Source organism: Phodopus roborovskii, unplaced genomic scaffold (assembly GCF_943737965.1).
Source record: "Phodopus roborovskii unplaced genomic scaffold, PHOROB, whole genome shotgun sequence".
Lineage (NCBI taxonomy): Eukaryota > Metazoa > Chordata > Mammalia > Rodentia > Cricetidae > Phodopus > Phodopus roborovskii.
Genome location: NW_026126541.1, coordinates 28,900,294 through 28,921,120, shown reverse-complemented (window position 1 = coordinate 28,921,120; position 20,827 = coordinate 28,900,294). Strand labels below are relative to the sequence as shown.

The 20,827-nt window shown below is 36.9% G+C and overlaps 1 protein-coding gene across 2 annotated transcripts in view; it reads left to right on the top strand.

Annotated features, from left to right (window-relative positions):
* Jak2 (Janus kinase 2) overlaps positions 1–20,827 on the top strand; it is a 70,288-nt gene that overhangs the window by 29,136 nt on the left and 20,325 nt on the right. For both annotated transcript variants that reach the window (XM_051199951.1, XM_051199950.1), the window contains 13 exons: positions 687–832; positions 1,982–2,303; positions 3,019–3,138; positions 4,383–4,540; positions 6,598–6,709; positions 8,433–8,619; positions 10,829–10,956; positions 13,700–13,834; positions 16,917–17,004; positions 17,855–17,982; positions 19,111–19,249; positions 19,956–20,107; positions 20,250–20,400. In XM_051199951.1, the coding sequence (XP_051055908.1) occupies positions 687–832; positions 1,982–2,303; positions 3,019–3,138; positions 4,383–4,540; positions 6,598–6,709; positions 8,433–8,619; positions 10,829–10,956; positions 13,700–13,834; positions 16,917–17,004; positions 17,855–17,982; positions 19,111–19,249; positions 19,956–20,107; positions 20,250–20,400 (1,966 nt within the window). The remainder of the gene's footprint in view (positions 1–686; positions 833–1,981; positions 2,304–3,018; positions 3,139–4,382; positions 4,541–6,597; positions 6,710–8,432; positions 8,620–10,828; positions 10,957–13,699; positions 13,835–16,916; positions 17,005–17,854; positions 17,983–19,110; positions 19,250–19,955; positions 20,108–20,249; positions 20,401–20,827) is intronic.

Genomic DNA, 20,827 nt, shown 5'->3' with positions numbered 1-20,827 from the left:
GTACGTTGGTCCTTCATCAACTAGATGATGGGAAAGCTTAGTACACTTCCTAGGGGAGGCCTTACCATCTCAGAGGAGCAGATGGGAGGTAAGGGGTGGGGGTAGTGGGGAGGAGAGGAGGGAGGGGGAAATGGGATTGGAATGTAAAAATAAATAAAAAAATTTAGTTCAGCTATTTTTGTGTTTTTTTCTTTTGTTTTTTAATTTTACATGTTGATCCCAGTTCCCTCCCTCCCTCCTATCCTCTCTTCCCCCTCACATGCACCCTGACCACCCTCCCCTCCCATCTCCCCACCCCAATTCCACATGTAGGGCAATGCCATCCAGGTGGGGTAAATCTGTCAAGTCATTTGGAGTAGGGACTAGGACTTCTCTCCTGTCTCTAGTTTAAGGGAGTATCCCTCCATGGGGGATGGGTCCACAAGGTCCTTTTGTGCACCAGGAATACATCCTGGTTCCACTGTAAATGAATCTTTAAAATATAAAGTGAGATAGGCTGGAACCCAACTTCAGTCAGTTTCTGTTTGTATATGAACCTTTGCTAATGTTTTGTGGTGAGATGACTTACAAATAAAAGTAGGAGTTGATTATGACTTAAATACATATTTTAGAAGTTAATTTATAGGATATAGCATAATTAAATGTGATAGTGAAATGAGGCATTTCCTTGTCATTTCTCTTTCCAGTGGCGGCATGATTTTGTGCATGGATGGATAAAAGTACCTGTGACTCATGAAACTCAAGAAGAGTGTCTTGGGATGGCAGTGCTAGATATGATGAGAATAGCTAAAGAGAAGGACCAGACTCCACTGGCTGTCTATAACTCTGTCAGGTGATTTCCTTTTGTATGTCCAGACATAACAAAAACAAAGATCTCTTATATCATTTACTTGTCCAGTGTTTGTCATAAATTTTGATAAAAATGGTGAGAGTGGGGAAGTGGCTCAGTAGGTAGATGCATTTACTGCACAACCACAAAGGTCCGGGTTCCTATCCCAGAACACACATAAAGCTGATGCAATAATGTATAACTGTAACTGCAGTGTTGGGTAGGTGAAGACAGAGCTTTGGATGTTGCAGTCAACACAGTGAGACAGGTCTAGGTTCAGTAAGAGACCCTGTCTTGTAAAATAAGTTAGATGAGCTAGAGAGATGGCTTATCAGGTAAAGGTGCTTGCCACTCCAGCCTGGTGACCTGAGTTTGATTCCTGAAGCACAGATGAGTGGAGAAGAAGAGAGCTGACTGCACAGAGCCGCCTTCTTACCTCATTCACATACCCACATATAACCTTAAATAAAACATTTAAATAAGGTTTGGAGAGATGGCTCAGCAGTTACAAGCACTGACTGCTTTATCAGAGGACCTGGTTTAATTACCAGCACCCACATAATGGCTCACAACCGATTGCATCCATTCCAAGGCTATCTGGTCCTCTCTTCTGGCCTTTGCAGGCACTGCATGAGTGTGATGTACATGCAAGCAAAACACCAGTGCACACAGAATAATATAATGTTTTTAATTAAAAATAAATTAGGGGGAAGTGATAAAGACACTTGCTTTGACTTCTGATCTCCACTTGAGGCAGCACACATAGGTGTCCTTTTCTACATGTACCACACATACTCAGAAATTAAATACAAAGTTGTGAAGGTATACTTATTTTTAGTATAGCACATAAATTGAGTTGTCCAGAATATCACAGGTGTCTATTACTTGTTTTATTTGTTTTGAAAAGATTAATAAGTTCAGAATAATGGAAGAAATATTTGAAGGGATAATTTTAAAATTAATATGTCCTATTCTAAATTCTGTTGTCACCCAGAATGTTTGTGCACCCAATGAAGTGTTTTTGCATGTGTATCAGATGGTGGTTGCATCAACTTATTCATTCCACTATAGAAAATGCTTCTTGTGGGGAAAGGTGGGAATTAATCTCCTAATTTTGTTTTGCTTTGTTTTCTGTGTGCTCGTTAATTTTAGCTACAAGACATTCTTACCAAAGTGCGTTCGAGCAAAGATCCAAGACTATCATATTTTAACTCGGAAGCGAATAAGGTATAGATTTCGCAGATTCATTCAGCAGTTCAGTCAATGCAAGGCCAGTGCCCGAAACCTGAAACTTAAGTATCTCATAAACTTGGAAACCCTGCAGTCTGCCTTCTACACAGAGCAATTTGAAGTAAAAGAATCTGCAAGAGGTCCTTCAGGTGAGGAGATTTTTGCAACCATTATAATAACTGGAAACGGTGGAATTCAGTGGTCAAGAGGGAGACACAAGGAAAGTGAGACCCTGACAGAACAGGTAATCCTCAATGACATGTTCTTGCTCTTTTATGTTAAGTGCGATTGCCGTGAAAGCAAACTTAAGTTTAGTTACTGGAAATACTCTCGACTTTCTCTGCTGATAGAAATTGTATTTGTGTAAAGCTGTCAAAGTTGTAAACTGTAGCTTTTAAATGTTTTATTAATTTTTGTGACAAAATAATTAGTATTGACTTTCTTACAGTTTCTGAAAAGAATTGAATTGTCTATGTGAGTTTTAAGTTAACTTTATTTCCTTTATTCTTTCACTATTATTGACATTTTAAGCATTGTCATAAATCTAATTAAATGAAAATCTTTTAAATGATCTTGATAATATAATTAGTTCTATTATATTTGCATTGTAACATTTAAGTTTGTTTACATGTATCAGTCATATATTGAGAGATTCAATATTATCATTTTTTTTTACCACAGTTGATAAGTCTCCAATTTTCTAACTGTTGTTCTTTTTAATATTAAGTAGATTAAGTTCTATAAATACAAAATATTTCTGTCATACAATAATGATTGCATTTTTAAGTCAAAGCAAGATATATAAACATTGTTGTAGGGCTCAATTTTTAGGAGATGTAATCATATTTAATGCCTATATATTGATATCAGTACTTCTTTAAAGGATTTTAAATGACTGTTTCTACCTTCTAACCCTTGTTTGAAAGGCATTGTAACTGTTTAAATGGTCTTGATTACAGGGTTTACAGTTATACTGTGATTTTCCTGATATTATTGATGTCAGCATTAAGCAAGCAAACCAGGAATGCTCAAATGAAAGTAGACTTGTAACTATCCATAAGCAAGATGGTAAAATTTTGGTAAGTTTGTATCATGTGTAAAAAGTGGTGACATTTTAGAATTTTTCAGAAATATTTTAGAGTTGCTTAGGTATTCTGGGTACAGTTACAAGTATGATCCAAAAACACCAGCCCAGCAAATGTCTTACTGTGTGCAGATTTTTGTATGAAAATCTGCAGTCTTATTACAAATACTTATACATACTATAATTGACAGTTCCCATTACTTGATCTCTTTTGCCAGTTCTGGGTTGCACTTAATTCCCTCTTCTTTAGACTTCAGCAGTCTGGGATTAGGTGAGAGATGGGGAGGCAGGAAGAAGCTTTCCTCTCCTATTACCTTTGGAGACATCGTTTTCTTATGTTGAATCTGTTGGTGTTCTGAATCCCATGGCTTGTTTTCGATATATATCAACTGTAGTGCCTGCTGGAATTCTCCTTGAGATTGTGGCAATTTACAAATTAATTGAGGATTTTTGTTGTTTTTGTTTTGTATTTTATTTTTTCTGAGATAGGGTCTCATTGTGTAACTTTGGTAGTCCTGGAACTCACAGAAATCTTCCTGCCTCTGCATCTCAAGGCTGGAATTAAAGGCGAGAGTCACTGTGTCCAGTTTAGGATATATATTTATATTTTCACGATTTTGAATTTCCTTACCCAAGAACATAGTGCTTTTTCTGTGTATTTAGAAAATATATTGTGTTGTACAAGAATATTTTGAAACTTCTGATATCATTTCCAAGTTTTTAGTTGTTTAATTCAACATACTATATTTTTCTTACTGCTATAAGTTGAGCTTTATTTTTCAATTATTCAGTTACATTGGTTATTTTGATATACTGAAAATAAATACCTTTTGATATGTGAATGTGCTTTTCCACTAGATAAGAGTGTCACATTTTTGGCTAAGTGTATGTTCATAAGTATGTCTTTTAATAAAAATCACAGCATTGTTCCATGTCCTAACATTTTAGTTTCTAGTATATGTACATTAGCCTGAGAAGTGTACAAAATAAGTGTTCATATTTCTAATTAATCTTAACATCTATATAGATTAGATTTTTAATTGAGTCTAGCAGGGTCTAGTTAAATTATGAATGTTGAGTTATATAACTGGGAAGGTGTTTTAAGCCCAGATTTGGGAAGGTCTTAAGGATCAGACTTAAGAATTTGTTAGATCAGGCTGGATAATTAGAAGTTACAAAAGATATTTGAACAATTAGAACTTAATTTATTTTTAATTATGTGGTTTCTTTTCTGATTAGGAAATAGAACTTAGCTCGTTAAGAGAAGCTTTGTCATTCGTGTCCTTAATTGACGGCTATTACAGACTCACTGCAGATGCACACCATTACCTCTGTAAGGAAGTAGCCCCTCCCTCTGTGCTGGAAAACATGCACAGCAACTGCCACGGCCCCATCTCGTGAGTAATCACATTTAAAAGGGCATTTTCAGGAACTGGCTTGGTGGGTCCTTTTTAAGCGTAATGACCTGAGTTTGAATTCCAGGCATTTACATAAAAACCTGGACATAGCTGTAGGTGCCTGTGATTCCAACATTTGGGAACCGAGACAGGCACAGCCTGAGAATGTCTTGGTCTCCAGAGAGGTGCATTTTTCTGAAGCAGATGTACAGTAACACAGTCAGTCCTCCTTATTTGAAGATTCCACATTCATAGTGTGATATAGATGTTCGTCCAAAGTACTATTTAAAAATGGTGTCTGCCTAGGGCTGTAGCTCAGTGTTCCTTCCATCACTCTCTAGTACTGAAAGCAAACAAATTAAAACATTCTCCTATGTGTGTTATACAAACTTGAAATACTGTGAAAGAACCACAGTGTTAAACTTGAAAGCTGACGTTGTTTTTGAGTAGTCCAGCCTCTTCTGAAGCTTAAACACAAAGTGAGTACTGTACCTTTATTCAGGGGCAGTGCTGTGCAGGGGAGCTCCACAGAGCTGAAAGGGTTCCATGTTTGGACATTCCAATTAAACACAGTTTGAAATTTCTGTTTACTTAGGTTTTAATTTCTTTACCTTTATATACCTATCCATGGCTAAGAATTTCTGTTTTAGTTTGCTTTCTGTTTCTCAGCAGAAGCAACTTGGGGAGAAAAGGGTTAATTGGCTTATACTTCCAGGTCACAGCCTGTAGCTGGATTTTTCTTTGGGCCACTAGCTGGCAAATAACGACACAGAGACTTATAATTAATTATGACAGTTCAGCCTTAGCTTAGAATTTTTCCCCAAGTAGCTCTTATAATTTAATTAACCCATGTTTTAATCTCTCTTCTATACTGCATGCCCTGCTTTTCTGCTTCCTTTGAGTCTGGCTGGCAACCAGCTCTTTTCCTTCCAGAGTTCTCTCTCTGTGGGGAGTCCTGCCTATACCCCCTACCTAGCTATTGGCCGCTCAGCTTTTTATAGCATCGGTCACAGCAATACATCTTCACAAAGTGTTCAAATACCCAACAACAACCCATTATGGAGGGAAGTCAAGGCAGGAGCTCTAACAAGTACTGAAGCAGAAACCATGAAGAAACCCTGTGTCCTGGCTTGCTTTCCTTGCTCTTGGGCAGCCTGCTTTCTTATACAAACCTGCCTAAGGGTAACAGCACACAAAGTAGGCTGTACCCTCCCATGTCAGTTAACAACCACAATGATTCCCACAAACATGGCCACAGGCCAGTCCAATCTGAGCAGTCTTCCCATTGAGACTTCCTATTCCCAGGTGACTCTTGGTTGTTTCACCTTGATAATAAAAACTCATCAGAACAACTACCATATGACCCACACCTTTGCATACTTCCCTGTTTTTATATAAATTATATCTTCCTTTCAAATGATTCATCTTCAAATTTTATGCACATAGCAAGGTTTTTTGTTGTTGTTTTGTTTTTGCACATGGCAATTTTTTTTTTTCAAGACAGGGTTTTTCTGTCTAACAGCCCTGGCTGTTCTAGAACTGACTTTGTAAAACAGACTGGCCTTGAACTCACAGAGATCCGCCTGCCCCTGCCTCCTGAGTGTGTCCAGCTTAAACATAACAAATTTTAAGACTAGTATTTTTCAGTCACTGTAGGTTAGATTTGATAATGTTTTAAATATAAAAAGATACTTTTTGTACTAGTTACTTCTATGATATAAGAAACGTGACAAATATTTTATCATGTACTGTCCTCACTCTCAATGAAGTTTTATGGGGGTATGTTTTTCTTATAACTCAATTTGTAATCAGAAAGCAGAACATTGACATGAACAAATTTTCTTTGTGTTTTTATTGTTTTGTAGTATCTTAATATAGTTGTCCCTAGAGTTGGTTTGAATTCATTACAAAATAACTCGATATTTTGGTTTCTCTCCCTTGAAAAATAATTTGTAAATATACATAATAGGTGAGTCTTCTGAAAATTGTTTTTTTATTTGATTGTCATGATTACATGGTGCATGCTGCCATTCACATTATTTCTTTTTAACTTTTAGAATGGATTTTGCCATTAGTAAACTAAAGAAGGCAGGTAACCAGACGGGACTGTATGTACTGCGATGTAGCCCTAAGGACTTTAACAAATACTTTCTGACCTTTGCTGTTGAGGTTAGTGTGTCATATTTATTAATAGTAACATGTTGTATAATTTGTATAATTTGGTTAATTTTTAATACTCAGAATTATAGTTCTCGATATGGTAACTGGCACAATTATGCTTAGCATACCTTCATATACCATAAAATGAACAATTCATAGAGTTTGTGTAAATATGTAAATAGTAATGTCTTTTTTATGTGACATTTTATTTTTTGATTTTGAGTATTAGCCATGTGTCAAGTGGTATTTCATTAAATATATTCAAGTCTACTCTCTCTCTCACACACACAAATAACCCATAAAATATTTAACAACGTATGTAGAAGAAAATCAGTGAAAGGAACATTTTCTGATTACTAGCAGTGGTTACTAGCTAGAGCAAAGCAGAGCAACAGAAACATGGTAGTACTTCAGCTAGTATTATGTGTTTTAAATGTGAGAATGCAACAAATCCTTGTTGTTAGGTGCATATGAACTTAAACCTCATTGAAGATGTTTACTATCCATCGTTATTTTTAAAAATTAGGCAGTTATGTGATCTAAATCTTGAGAGTATTTGTAGCAACATCCAGACTTATTTTACTTTTTGAAAATACAGAAAGTAGCTGGGTGGTGGTGGCACATGCCTCTTATCCCAGCACTTGGGAGGCAGAGGGAGGTGAATCTCTGTGAGTTCGAGGCCAGTCTTGTCTACAGAGTGAGTTCCAGGACAGCCAAGGCTACACAGAGAAACCCTGTTACAAAATACATACAAAAAAGAAAATAGAGAAAGTAAAGGTGTTATTATTCTGTTATTTTTATAAAGCAGCTGTCTTGTACTCAAAACATGTAGTGCAGGAATTGTCTACAAAAGCAAAAGGTGTATGCATCACTTTACCATCATATAAACTGACAGTCCTTGCTTCCAGTATCTTCCTAAAGCATAGGTCTGTGGTTTAAATCATTAACTCAAAATGCACACATTTTTATGGTATATACCTAATATGAGTGATAAGTAATTAGGGAACATATGATACAATTGTGTGTTTCAAGAACTGTTAGAAAACAAAAATTTTAAAGTATACTAAAAATATTCAATTAAGCATTGTGATTAGTATAGACAATATCATAAAAGATATTATTTGTTCAGAAAAAATTTTTAGAATTTAAAATACATGAGATTGCCTTGAGGGATGAATAGTTGTTTCATAAATGGCTCAAAGTGGGAGGAATACAGTAATAAAAAGCAGGTCAAATTGTTAAGATGAGTAAAATAGTTCATAGCAGATTACATAAGACAAACATTTTTAAGATAGAAAACTAAAAAATGCTGTATTAGAGATATTTTTTAAAGATAGAATGTATACAGTGGAGTATGCATCTTTGCTATGGAAAGGAGCTAGTCCTTTAGGGAGGGTCTCAGCAATAAAGTGCTAATAATCAAACCAGATTGTGTGACCATGGGCAGGATGGAGGAGGAGGATGCAGGAGCTGATGAAGGGCATGTGCTACACCAGTGTTAGACAAGGGGAAGCTGGTACATATGGTGATGGTGTTATTCAGTATGCCTTCTAACAAGATCATGTTACATTATCTTCTGGAGGACATGGCACTGTGATTAGATGCCTTCATGGGGTACTAGTTTAGGATTTACAATTTAAATGTCTAAATACTCTGTTGGTTGTTTTTATGATATCCCCTTTGGCCAAATAATCTGCATGATTACTATAGTGATTTCCCCCCTCTTACGTAGCGAGAAAATGTTATTGAATATAAACACTGTCTGATTATGAAGAATGAGAATAGAGAGTACAACCTCAGTGGGACTAAGAGGAACTTCAGTAATCTTAAGGACCTTTTGAATTGCTACCAGATGGAAACTGTGCGCTCAGACAGCATCATCTTCCAGTTTACTAAATGCTGTCCCCCAAAGCCAAAAGGTAATGAAATTCTCCAGTTATTTTAGAGGAGCTAGTCTTGGACTGCATGTGGTGGGCGGCGATTTGAAATGAAGTGTCCAAAGGCAGTGCTGTATGGAAGCAAGTTGATGCTTCTGGGGTGCTTTGGTACAAATCGCCTGGGGGTTACTGACACCTCCACGCTAAGAAGGCATCTTAAAGATAACTGCTTTACTGTCAGCCACCCCCTCACACAGTGGACAGTCTCACTACCAAATCCCTGGGTGGTTTTAGGTTTTTTTTTTTAGTAATTTTTTATTTTACATATTGATCCTGGTTCCCTCTCCCATCCTCCCTTGCCCTCCACAGGCCCCCCCCATCCCATTTCCCTACTACTCCCCAGGTATGGGGTGAGGCCTTCTATGAGGGATCATCAAAGTCTGTCAAGTCATTTGGGGTAGGGCCTAGGCCCTCCCCTGTGTCTCCAAGCTAAGGGAGTATCCCTCCATGGGAAATAGGCTCCCGAAGTCTGTTCCTGCACTTGGGATACATCCTGGTTTCATTGTCAGAGGGACCGTAGAATTTCCAGGCTTCCTAACTGAGACACACGTTCAGGGAGTTTGGGTCAGTTCTATGCTGGTTTCCCAGATATCAGACTGGGAGCCATGAGTTCCCCCTTGTTCAGGTTAGCTATCTCTATGGGTTTCTCCAGGCTGGTCTTGACCCCTTTGTTCATCACTTCTCCCTCTGCAACTGGATTCCAGGAGTTTGGCTAAATGTTTAGCTGTGGATGTCAGCTTTTGCTTCCATAAGCTACTGGATGCAGGAATCCCATTATCGGGGAAAGGCATTTAAGGTAGCCTCTCCACTATTGCTTAGATTGTTTGTTGGGGCCATCTTTGTAGGTCTCTGGATATTTCCCAAGTGCAAGATTTCTCTTTAAACCTATATTGGCTCCCTCTATTATGTTATCTCTTTTCTTGTTCTCCTCTATTCTTCCCTTGACTCAATCTTCATGATTTTCTCTCCCCTTCTCTTTCTTCTAAATCCCTCTCCCCTCTCCCCTGCTCCCAATTTGCTCAGGAGATCTTGTCCTTTTCCCCTTCTGTGAGGGACCATGTCTCTCTTAGGGGCCTTCTTGTTTCTTAGTGTCTGTGGTTGTGTGGATTGTAGGATGATAATCTTTTGCTCTATGTCTAAAATCCATATATGAGTGAGTACGTACCATGTTCATCTTTTTTTTTTGTGAGTGGATTACCTCACTCAGGATGGTTTCTTTTAGTTCCATCCATTTGCCTTTGAATTTCAGGATTCCATTGTTTTTTCTTTTTCTTTTCTTTTTCCCACTGAGTATTACTCCATTGTATAAATGCACCACATTTTCTTTATCCATTCTTTAGTTGAGGGGCATCTAGGCTGCTCCCAGGTTCTGGCTATTAGAAATAATGATACTATGAACATAGTTGAACAGATGTCTTTGTTGCGTGGATGTGGATCATTTGGGTATATGCCTAAAAATGGCATTGCTGGATCTTGTGGTAGACTGATTTCCATTTTCTTGAGGAGCTGCCATACTGATTTCCAAAATAGCTGTACAAGTTTGTACTCCTACCAGCAGTGGAGGAGTGTTCCCCTTTCTTCACATCCTCTTCAGCATAAACTGTCATTGGTGGTTTTGATTTTAGCCATTCTAACAGGAGTAAGATGGTATCTCAGTTATGTTTTTGATTTGCATTTCCCTGATGTCTAAGGATGTTGAGCACTTTTTAAAGTGTCTTTCAGCCATTTTAGATTCCTCTATTGAGAATTCTCTATTTAGTTCTTTATCCCACTTTTTAATTGGATGATTTGGTGTTTGGTAACTAGCTTCTTGAGTTCTTTGTATATTTTGTAAATCAGCCCTCTGTCAGATGTGGTGTTGGTGAAGATCTTTTCCCATTCTGTGGGCTGCTGTTTTATCTTTTAGTTTTTTATTTTTAAATAAAATATAAGATTGGAAATCTCTTTAATAACTTCTTTAAAATTCCCAGAAAACAATCTGTTAAGAAGTGATTGAAAGTTTGAATGTGTTTCTTGTATCAGTCAGAGCCGAATAATAAAATTCCTTAAGTAACTAAGTAGCTGTTGAGAGTTCCTTAGACGTGGAACACACTCATGTCATTTGTCTTTTGGAGCAGTTCATATTTTTGGTATGCTTTGATTATATCAGATTCCCCTGCACACACATGAAACATCTTGTGTTTTTTTCCAGATAAATCAAATCTTCTTGTCTTCAGAACAAATGGTATTTCTGATGTTCAGATGTCACCAACATTACAGAGGCATAACAATGTGAACCAAATGGTGTTTCACAAAATCAGAAATGAAGATTTAATATTTGTAAGCCAATGTATCTTTATAATTATGTTTTTTGTCCTTTTAAAGCAATTCCTTTTTTTTATTTCTTACCTACTATTATATTCATATGATATTTGACATGTTTTAGTATAAACTTACCTTGTAGGTGGAAATTTCTGTCCTGTCTGGTCCCACAGCAGTATAGTCCCAAACAAGCATACAGAGGTTTATATTCATTATAAGCTGTTGGCTGATGGTTCAGGCTTCGTGTTGGCTAGCTGTCTCTTAATTATTAACCCATTTCTATTATCTGTGTATCTCCATGTGGTCTTGGTTTATTGGTGATGCCTGTGTCTCTTGCTTACTCAGCAGCTACATGGCATCTCCATGACTCTGCCTACTACCTTTCTCTCTCCCTGTTTGGATTTCCTGCCTGGCTAAATCCTGCCTGTCCATTGGTTGGGACAGCTTTATTCATCAATCAATAAGAGAAACATATATTTACAGCATGTATAAGGACATCCCCCTATCATTACATTATAAAATTTTACTTGAAATTTAAGTAAAATTTAATATAATTTGTACAATTCATAAAATGAATAATCCTAGAAAATATGCCAATACAACAGAAATTAGCAAAGAAAAGAGTTATTCTCTTTTCAGAAATTTAAAAATATTTTAAAATTTTTAAATTATAGATTTTAAAAGTTAAAGGTCTTCTACAAAAGACATCTGTCTTGGCTTCCTTGTGTGCAAGCAAGTAAGGGGAATTCAGTAGGTTATGTTTAAGGAACTGAAAACAAAATAGTACGTAGGAGGTGATTTGATTGTTATGTAGTGTATGAGAGAATTTAGTCTTTTTATTGTAGCAGTTAAAATGAAAAGAATTATAAAGAAAGAGGGCTGTTCCTAGGTTTGTTCAAAGGTAGGAATTAAAAGGGAGACTTATCTATGAATAGATTTGGGACCTGAAGAATGTGCATTCATTATATAGAATGTGAATTTTTTACCTCCTAGCCAAAAGGGAAAAATTAATATTGTCTGTTTTAAATGACTTAGTGTGAGAAAAGAGGAGTTCATATGTTTTTGACTTAGGCTTCATTATATTACCTGTATTATATTTGTTACCTGCATGATCTGAGAGATGGTAGGCCAGTAAGTTAAAGACCGTACCAAAGATGCTTGGGAGAAACACATGTGGAGTTTTTGAAAAATATACTCTGAGCCAGGAATAAAATCCCAGCACTCGGGGGAAGAGAGACAGGCCATCCGTAGCTGCATATAGAGTTGAAGGCTATACTAGGCTATATGATACCTTGTCTTTTAAAAAACCCAAACAACCAACCAAAAAGGAAAGAAAGAAAATGTTTGTTCTCTTAACTCAGGCTTCCTGGGTTCCCATAGATAAAACCAACTCCAAGAGTGAACTTTTTATTAAAAAAATTGAATGTACATACAGGGTAGTTATCCAGGATTAAGTAGGAGTCATCAAATCAGATAGACGTCAAACTTAGACTTCTAATAACTTTATGTCATTTTCAAATAGAGACCACAAAATGTAGGTATCATTAAAAAAGGAGTCAAAAATAGTAAAATGAAAACATTTAAAGACAAAATTTCAGGGAAGAAGACATAGATACTTAAAATCTACTCTTGCACTTGCCACTTAACTAAGAGACAGTTTAGAAAGCATGAGATGAGAGTGAGTGAATTAGAAGGCAGACCTGGTGTATGTCAGTGGTAGGGTTTTGTCTAATATGAACTTTAATTGTATCACATCAAATTTAACAACAAACCTTAGATTTTTAAATGTATGTATCTTGGCTTATGTCTGTTACTCCCATACTGAGGTAGGAAGATTGTTAAGTTTGAAGCCAGCTTGTGTGCAATAGTGAATTCCAGGCGAGCCTCATCCTCAGAAACAGTGAGACACTGGATAGGGGGGTGGGAGGCAGGTAGAGGGAGAGGGACAGAGGGAGTAGAAGGAGAGAGAGATAGAGGAATTCCAGAATGTAAAGGACAGAAAGCACTGACTGTTGTAAAGTGCTAAGTATTAAAGCTTGTATTTGACCACAGGCAGCTTTCCCTCAGAGTGCATATCTTCTGGAAAGATAATAGTAAATGTTAGACCTGGGGATAGTGGTGGTAGCTATAGTTTGATGTATATCTAGTCTACTTCATGCTTTGGTGCTTTCATGTATTTATTCACTTGTTATTCAAAGCAATTTTACAGGAAAATGTATTATACTTATTATATGAAGAACCCAAGGCATTCTGAGCTCAAGGCTAGCCTGGGCTACATAGTGACAGGAAAAGAGAGAAGGCGTGGGAGGGGTTGGGGAGAACACCCAAGACAACAGAAGCACAAAGGGATTACAAACCTCCAGAAGGCCAAACAGCTGGCAGGTGGTGAGAAAGGCCTGGATATTGTGGCCCACACACCACACTGTTGAACCTTTGTACTGGACTAGGAGGAAAGCTAAAGAAAAAGATTATTTGTAAACAAGTTTAGAAAAACACTGGCTCTTTCAAAGTGTAGTTGTAGCCTTTACAGGAGATGTGAAAATAAGATAGAGTCAAAACGTATTTTATTTATTAATTCTTGTTTTCTGTTTTTAATTACCACTTAAGGAAGAATAGAGAATTAATTTTGAACCTCAAATTTTGGTTCAGTTTATAAAGGATATGTTTAATAATTTAAAAAGTTTGTTAATTGAATGTATTTTCTAATTCTTTACTTCATCTGTCTTTATTCGCTTCCCCCTTACCTTTTCTTCTTTTAAAGAATGAAAGTCTTGGCCAAGGCACTTTTACAAAAATTTTTAAAGGTGTAAGAAGAGAAGTTGGAGACTATGGCCAGCTGCATGAAACAGAAGTTCTCTTGAAAGTTCTGGATAAAGCACATAGAAATTATTCGGAGGTGTGTATGTTTGTTGGGCCCTTCGTGTATCTTCTTATCCTGTAAAAAGAAGTGCATTCACAAGCACACTAAATGCATGTGTGAGACTTCAAATTATAAAATTCTATGCTTTATTAATGTGTAAGTTAACTATGTATAATACAAATAGGTTCTGTATGGAATATTTATACACTTACAAAATGTATTTCAGATATTCAGTCCTATTACCTCTTACGTCCCCTCCCAGTGATCCTCTTTGTCTTCCCATGGTAACGCCTGTTCTACTTTTATATTTCTGACTGTGTGTATGGGATCTGCTGAGTTTCATTAGGGCTCCTTACAGGAGCATGGGTGAGGGTTTGTTCACTGGAGTATAGTCACCTTGCTGGTGGCTCCACCAGTAAGGAAGCCCTCTCCCTCCTTTTTTATTTTTATTTATTTATTTATTTATTTATTTATTTATTTATTTATTTATTTTTGAATGTTATTTTATCCAAACAATCACAGAGGGTGTGGCGTGATACAGACATCTTATTTATGGCTGAGAGCTTGAGAGTCACTTATTCTCAATATTTTGACCAATTACCAGTAGCTGTGGTCACTGCTGCCCACTACAAAAAGAAGCTTCTTGGACCAAAGCTGCTAGCAACACTAATCTGTGGGCAGCCTGTATTATTTTGACCAGCCATGTGTAGGAAGGTAGCTCACCCCCTGGCCCTGGGATATTTGCTTAACAACCCATGGCTTCTGGGAACAGCTTTATCTGCACATACAAGATCTCTCTGTTCAAACTCCTGGGGGTTTTATTTTACTTTTCTTTTATTAGCTTACAGATTATCGGCTTTAATTATGGCTTTTCATACATGGTTAGTTTTTATTGACTCCCCCCCCCCCCATATCTCTACTCTCCTCTTTAGTCCTTCGATCTTTTACCTCCAGCATTTCCCCTTCTATGTTTGTGTCTGTATCTATATGCATTCTGTTATTTCCCTTTCCCTTAAAGAACCTTCTTCCCCTCTCATGAGCTCTTTGCTAGTATCTTGGACCCTGTACTCCCATGTAAATTCACATGTATGAAAAGTAGAAGATAGGAGTCACATATGGAAGAGATGTGATACTTGTCTTTTGAGCCCCAGTTAGTTACTATACTTAATACTGTTTTTTCCAGTTCCATTCATTTTTCCTTCAAAATTAATTTCATTTTTCTTTATGACTAAATATTTCAGTGTGTATATGTATTACATTTTCATTATCCATTCATCAGTTGATAGTCATCTAGGCTGTTTCCACTTCCTTGTTATTGTATAGCAACAATATGTATGGATGTGTCAGTATCACTAGTAGGATATAGAGTTATTTGAATTTATTCTTAGAAACAGTATAGCTGGGTCATATGGAAGTTCTAATTTTAGGAGCTATGTGTGGGGGCATATGTATGCATGTATGTAAGGATATGTGTGTGTGTGTGTGTGTGTGTGTGTGTGTGTGTGTGTGTATGTGTTTGGAGGTCAGAGATCAGCATTGGGTGTCTTTATTGCTCTCTACCTTACTTGTTTTAGAATGTATTTATACTTTTACAATTTCATTCATGTATAATGTAGTTGGCTAGACTGGTGCCAACTACTGTATATAGAATGTTCTCCTGTATATAGAATGTTGTCCTCAGCAATAGGCACTATCCAAGAATAGACCCACTATGAACATCGAGTGATAGTCAGACCATATTAGTCTCCCTTACGCACTAGTCAGTCGTTTTAGGAAATACCGGGGCATTGATAGTACTGTATTATGAAATTTAGTTATTATGGGCATGAGTGGAAAGAAAAAGAAAAGATAAACTGCTTGGAGACTAGTGTATGGTACTGGGAGAGGAAGAAGAGGAGGAGATTGAAATGGGAATAGAAGTAGAAAAGGAGGGGTAAGGGCATTTTGGCAAAAAGGCAGATGGCAAAGAGTGGTAAAATGATAATGTAGAAGGTCCTGTCTGTCCCCAGGAGGCTGAGGTACAGAGATCTCCAAACCAAAGCAGATTGCGTTCTGAAAGAAAAAGTAAGAGTAAGGGAAAAAAAAATCAGTGCAGAGCAGGGATAAGCTAGCCTGCTAAATGACATTGGGTTTTAAACAAAAATGATTAGATGTAGAAAGAGCTGGGGAAGAGCTGGGGAGATATGTAATATCAAAACCAACTAGCCTCATGTTGCATGCCTTCTAGACTCTCTAGTGTTCCCAGTTCCTTGAGTTCTATTGAAATGTGATTTTTTTTTTTAAAGGAATGTCTATGGCTGCATGATGGTGATACTATAGAAGATGCTAGGAGTTTAGTTTTAATTTTTTCTGTGAACTTTATCCTTAGGGTTTATTTATTTGTTTGTTTTGATTAATTAATTTTTACTTTATGTGAATGGGTGTTTTGCCTGCATGCATGTCTGTGAACCAGGTCAGAAGAGGGCATAGGATCCTTTGAAAATGGAATTACAGATGGTTGTTAGTGGGCATGTGGGTACCAGGAGTAAATCCAGGTCCTCTGGAAGAACAGCCAGTACTTTTAACCATGGGGCCATCATCCCAACCTAAAGTGAATATAATTTGAAAATAACTTACTAATGCAATAATTATTTTCAGTGTTGTGTTATAGAGATTACTAAATCTTTACATATATGGAGGCTGCTCCCTTTAAACAGGAATACTCAAGAGCTTTATAGATTCCTCCATAATTTTACCTACTTAAGAATGTGTTTGAAGCTGAGTATGGTGGCTTTAATCCCAGCACTTGGGAGGCAGAGGCAGGGGATTTCCGTGAGTTCAAAGCCAGCCCGGTCTACAAAGCGAGTTCCAGGGCTACACAGAAATCCTGTTTTAGACAGTAATCAGTCAACCAATCAGTCAATCAATCAGTCAATCAATCAATCACTCAGTCAGTCAGTAAGTCAGTCAGTATTTAAAAAGAATAACTTTGAAAGACACTGTACTAAAAAATTATAATGTCCAACTAAGAGTAAGACAAAGAATATTTTCTTAAGTCGGTATCTTTCTGAATTATGCATAGCTACGGACATCAATGAACAGAAATCCTTCACATTGCTTGTTTTCCTTTCTCCCTTAGTCTTTCTTTGAGGCGGCAAGCATGATGAGCCAGCTTTCTCATAAGCACTTGGTTTTGAATTATGGAGTATGTGTCTGTGGAGAGGAGAGTAAGTAAAACCAATGGCTTTCCTTTGTTAATTCTCAGAGACTTCTTATTATTTAGAACTAACTGCGGTAGGTACCAGTACAACAGTGGAATTACAAATAACGTTGAACTTGAAAGCATTGTGACACCCATTCAGTTATATCTTGTGAAAAGGGAAGCTGGTATTTAAAGCTGAAATGCGCAATAGAGTTAATATGTCTTATAATAGTGACATATAATGATGGATGGAGTATTACAGTAAAGAAATACAAGCTTTGAGCCGGGTGTTGGTAGTGCACGCCTTTAATCCCAGCACTTGGGAGGCAGAGGCAGATGGATCTCTGTGAGTTCAAGGCCAGCCTGATTTACAGAGCAAGTTCCAAGACAGTCCCCAGAGCAATACAGAGAAACCCTGTCTCGATAAAGAAATAGCTTTGTGTGCACATAACACTACAGATTATGGGTAACTCATGTAACACTGGAGTAACTGGCTCTTTCAGTACAAGCTTATTCATATTTATGAAAACAAAGCATATGAATGATAGACTGAATTATTAATGAAACAGATTGAAGTGAGTGAATATTGGCATGAGGTAGGTTCTGTTATGCTGGAGTATGTATAAAATATACTGTTATATATACAGTTATGTGTTAGCTATGAACTGTTTCGAGTCCTGCCTCTTGCTGTTGTGAGTAAGCTAAAAACAAAACAGTGATGATGTGTATCCACTAAATTTCCTTTAAATTAGTGCAGTTTATTTAATTTACATATTGTATCCACAAATAACACAAGTATTTTGAAGTTGTGAATTATACGTGGTTTTTAATTGGATGTATACTTAAGCTTTATTATTACCTATATTTTAATGCAGACATTCTGGTTCAAGAGTTTGTAAAATTTGGATCACTGGATACATATCTAAAAAAAAACAAAAATTCCATAAATATATTATGGAAACTTGGAGTGGCTAAACAGTTGGCATGGGCCATGCATTTTCTAGTAAGTAATTGCTATATTCTTTTTTTAAAAAACTAAAACTTGCTGTTTTATTTCATGAAAGTAATATAATTATTTTAAACTGGCAACCAGAAGTAAGTATTAGAATGAAAGCTAGGTCCTTGAAAGTGATGCTATGCATTGAAAGGTATTACTACACAGGTAGATAGTAAATCAGCTCTGAGAGACAGTGCTGTTACCCTGCCAGTCTCTTGGAACTACTGTAGACACCTGTACTGTTGTGTGTTCAATACAGTGGCTGCACGCTAAGCAACTGTTTCCCAACTGGCAAGGTAGGAATTCTGTTCCCTCAGGCACTGGCTCTATCATAGTCACTAAAGGGAACCTTATCCAGATCTCTGTCCCTTTATAGAACCCGAGTTTCAAAGGTTGAAGTGAAATTCTGTTTCCTCAGAGAGGCTAAAGAGCAAGAAGCTTACCTTCTGTCCTTGGTTGTGACTCCTGAAAAAGCAGGCATCCTTCTGCTCAGCCCCCACTTAAAAATCCTTACTACACTTAGTCCCTCACTACCACTTCTGTCAACTAGTTGCTGACTCAGCCTCCTGACCCCAGGTTAATTTTGTTTAATTAAACAAATGTGATAAATCTTCGCATCTTTAACTCTGCAGAAACAAATGTAACACACCTTTACACAGTTAAAATAATATCTATCCTACAACACACCTGGGTTTAGGAAATTTGACCAAGAATTTATAGGAGCTTATCTTGCTGCTACGATTGCAGAAGATACCTTGTGGTGTTTATAGGCAATTGAACAGGTGTTTAGTGAGAAATCAGTGTTGACAGAGGTGCAGAATACCAGAGAGCCCACCAGTCATTACCATAGGTATATTGAACTAGAGATGGTTTTTCCTAATGCTAGTTACCACCTAGAGGTGCTTATCATTTGGAATCTCTCCTTTGAAAAGTACATTCAGTTCAGTGTGGGTATAGATCATTACATTAGTAAGAAACAAAGACTTCCTTTTATTGTCTCAAAGTATGCCTTCAAATTAGTATTTATTATGCTGTCTTTTGTCTTCTTTAAATCTATGTTGTACCTTTGGGCATATTATATGCACGTTTACTTATATATTGATATTTGAATATATGTGCATTTAACTTTAATAGGAAGAAAAATCCCTTGTTCATGGGAATGTGTGTGCCAAAAATATCCTGCTCATCAGAGAAGAAGACAGGAAAACAGGGAATCCACCTTTCATCAAACTTAGTGATCCTGGCATTAGCATCACAGTTCTACCAAAGGACAGTAAGTTCTATACTCTGTGTCCGAATCCCAGAAGGGAGAGTTATCCCACTGCCCTTCCTCAGATATGATCTTTGTCATGGAATCCAGGACAACAGAGTCTTCACTTGTGGAGCTCCATGAACATTCACCAGCCTGTCAGTTCCATGCTATGTCTATCTTGGTATAATTCAATCATTTGTCTGCTGTAATAATGCCTATTGGGCCTTGTCACAGTGGCCTCTGCTCCTAACCTGTTAAAACACCCATCAGTGATGTAACATTACTTGTATTACTTATGTGCTATAAATATTTTTTAAATATTGAGAGCCAGTTTTAAGGCAAATTTTGTATATTTCTTTCTGTGAAAGAGAAATGGGACTAATGGGAAGGTAATGAAAGAGGTATGCCAGGTAAGACATTTCGGTTTAATGGAAAGAAATTGAGTTGATCATAAATTCATTACACAGGATACTAATTCCAACAACACTGTTAAAAATTTTGTAACCATGGGAAAATTGTTAAGTCTTTGTGGATCTTAGTTGTTAAAGCTAGTTCCTGAAGTAGGATTTCAAAGATCATCCAGCTCTTAGACTTAGTAAACATGAGCCTGATATTCCTCTACAACCACCAAACACTTAATTATTCAAATAAGTTTAAAATCTATTCACATATAAAACAATAGCTTGTAGACTTTATTTAACTATAGTTTGTTCCTGTTGTTTAAAAGTTCTTCAAGAGAGAATACCATGGGTACCACCTGAATGCATTGAAAATCCTAAAAATCTAAATCTGGCAACAGACAAGTGGAGTTTTGGCACCACTCTGTGGGAAATCTGCAGTGGTGGAGACAAGCCCTTGAGTGCTCTGGACTCTCAAAGAGTAAGTTCATTTAAACTGGAGGTACAGTCTGATCCTTCAGCCTTCTTTCACATGGTGTGATGTTTCGTAGACCATCTAATTGAAAAGAAGATAAATAACAGCACTCTAGAATTATTCTTAGCATTTGGTTCTTTAATTACAGAAGCTGCAGTTTTATGAAGATAAGCATCAGCTTCCTGCACCTAAGTGGACAGAATTAGCAAACCTTATAAACAATTGCATGGATTATGAACCAGATTTCAGGCCTGCCTTTAGAGCCATCATCCGTGACCTTAACAGCCTGTTTACTCCAGGTTAGTACCCATGGGGCCATTTTGTTGATTATTGCCCTTCTATCTCTGTTGTTTTCATTGGATAGTTTTTAATTTTGCAGTCCCATCTAAGAAAGTCTTTGATGTCTTTCAGGCCTTTTGTGTCTTACATTTGTGTGAGTCCCTGTGCTGTATACATTCTGCTTGACTGGGCAGTCCTTAATTTTTAAAAAGATATTTTCTCCTTCCATAGCCTAAATTTATTTACTTGTTTATTTGTTTGAACAAGAAAACTTAACCACAAATTATTGTCTGGGAATGTCACAGAGTTTTAGAATCCAATGATATTTAGTTTGTCAGTTAATGAGAAGCATATTTATTTGATCACATTTGTTATTTGACTGCATATAGTTTTTAACAATACCACTTCTGGTTTTTCTAGTTCCCATCTATTTTATAGTTGACATTT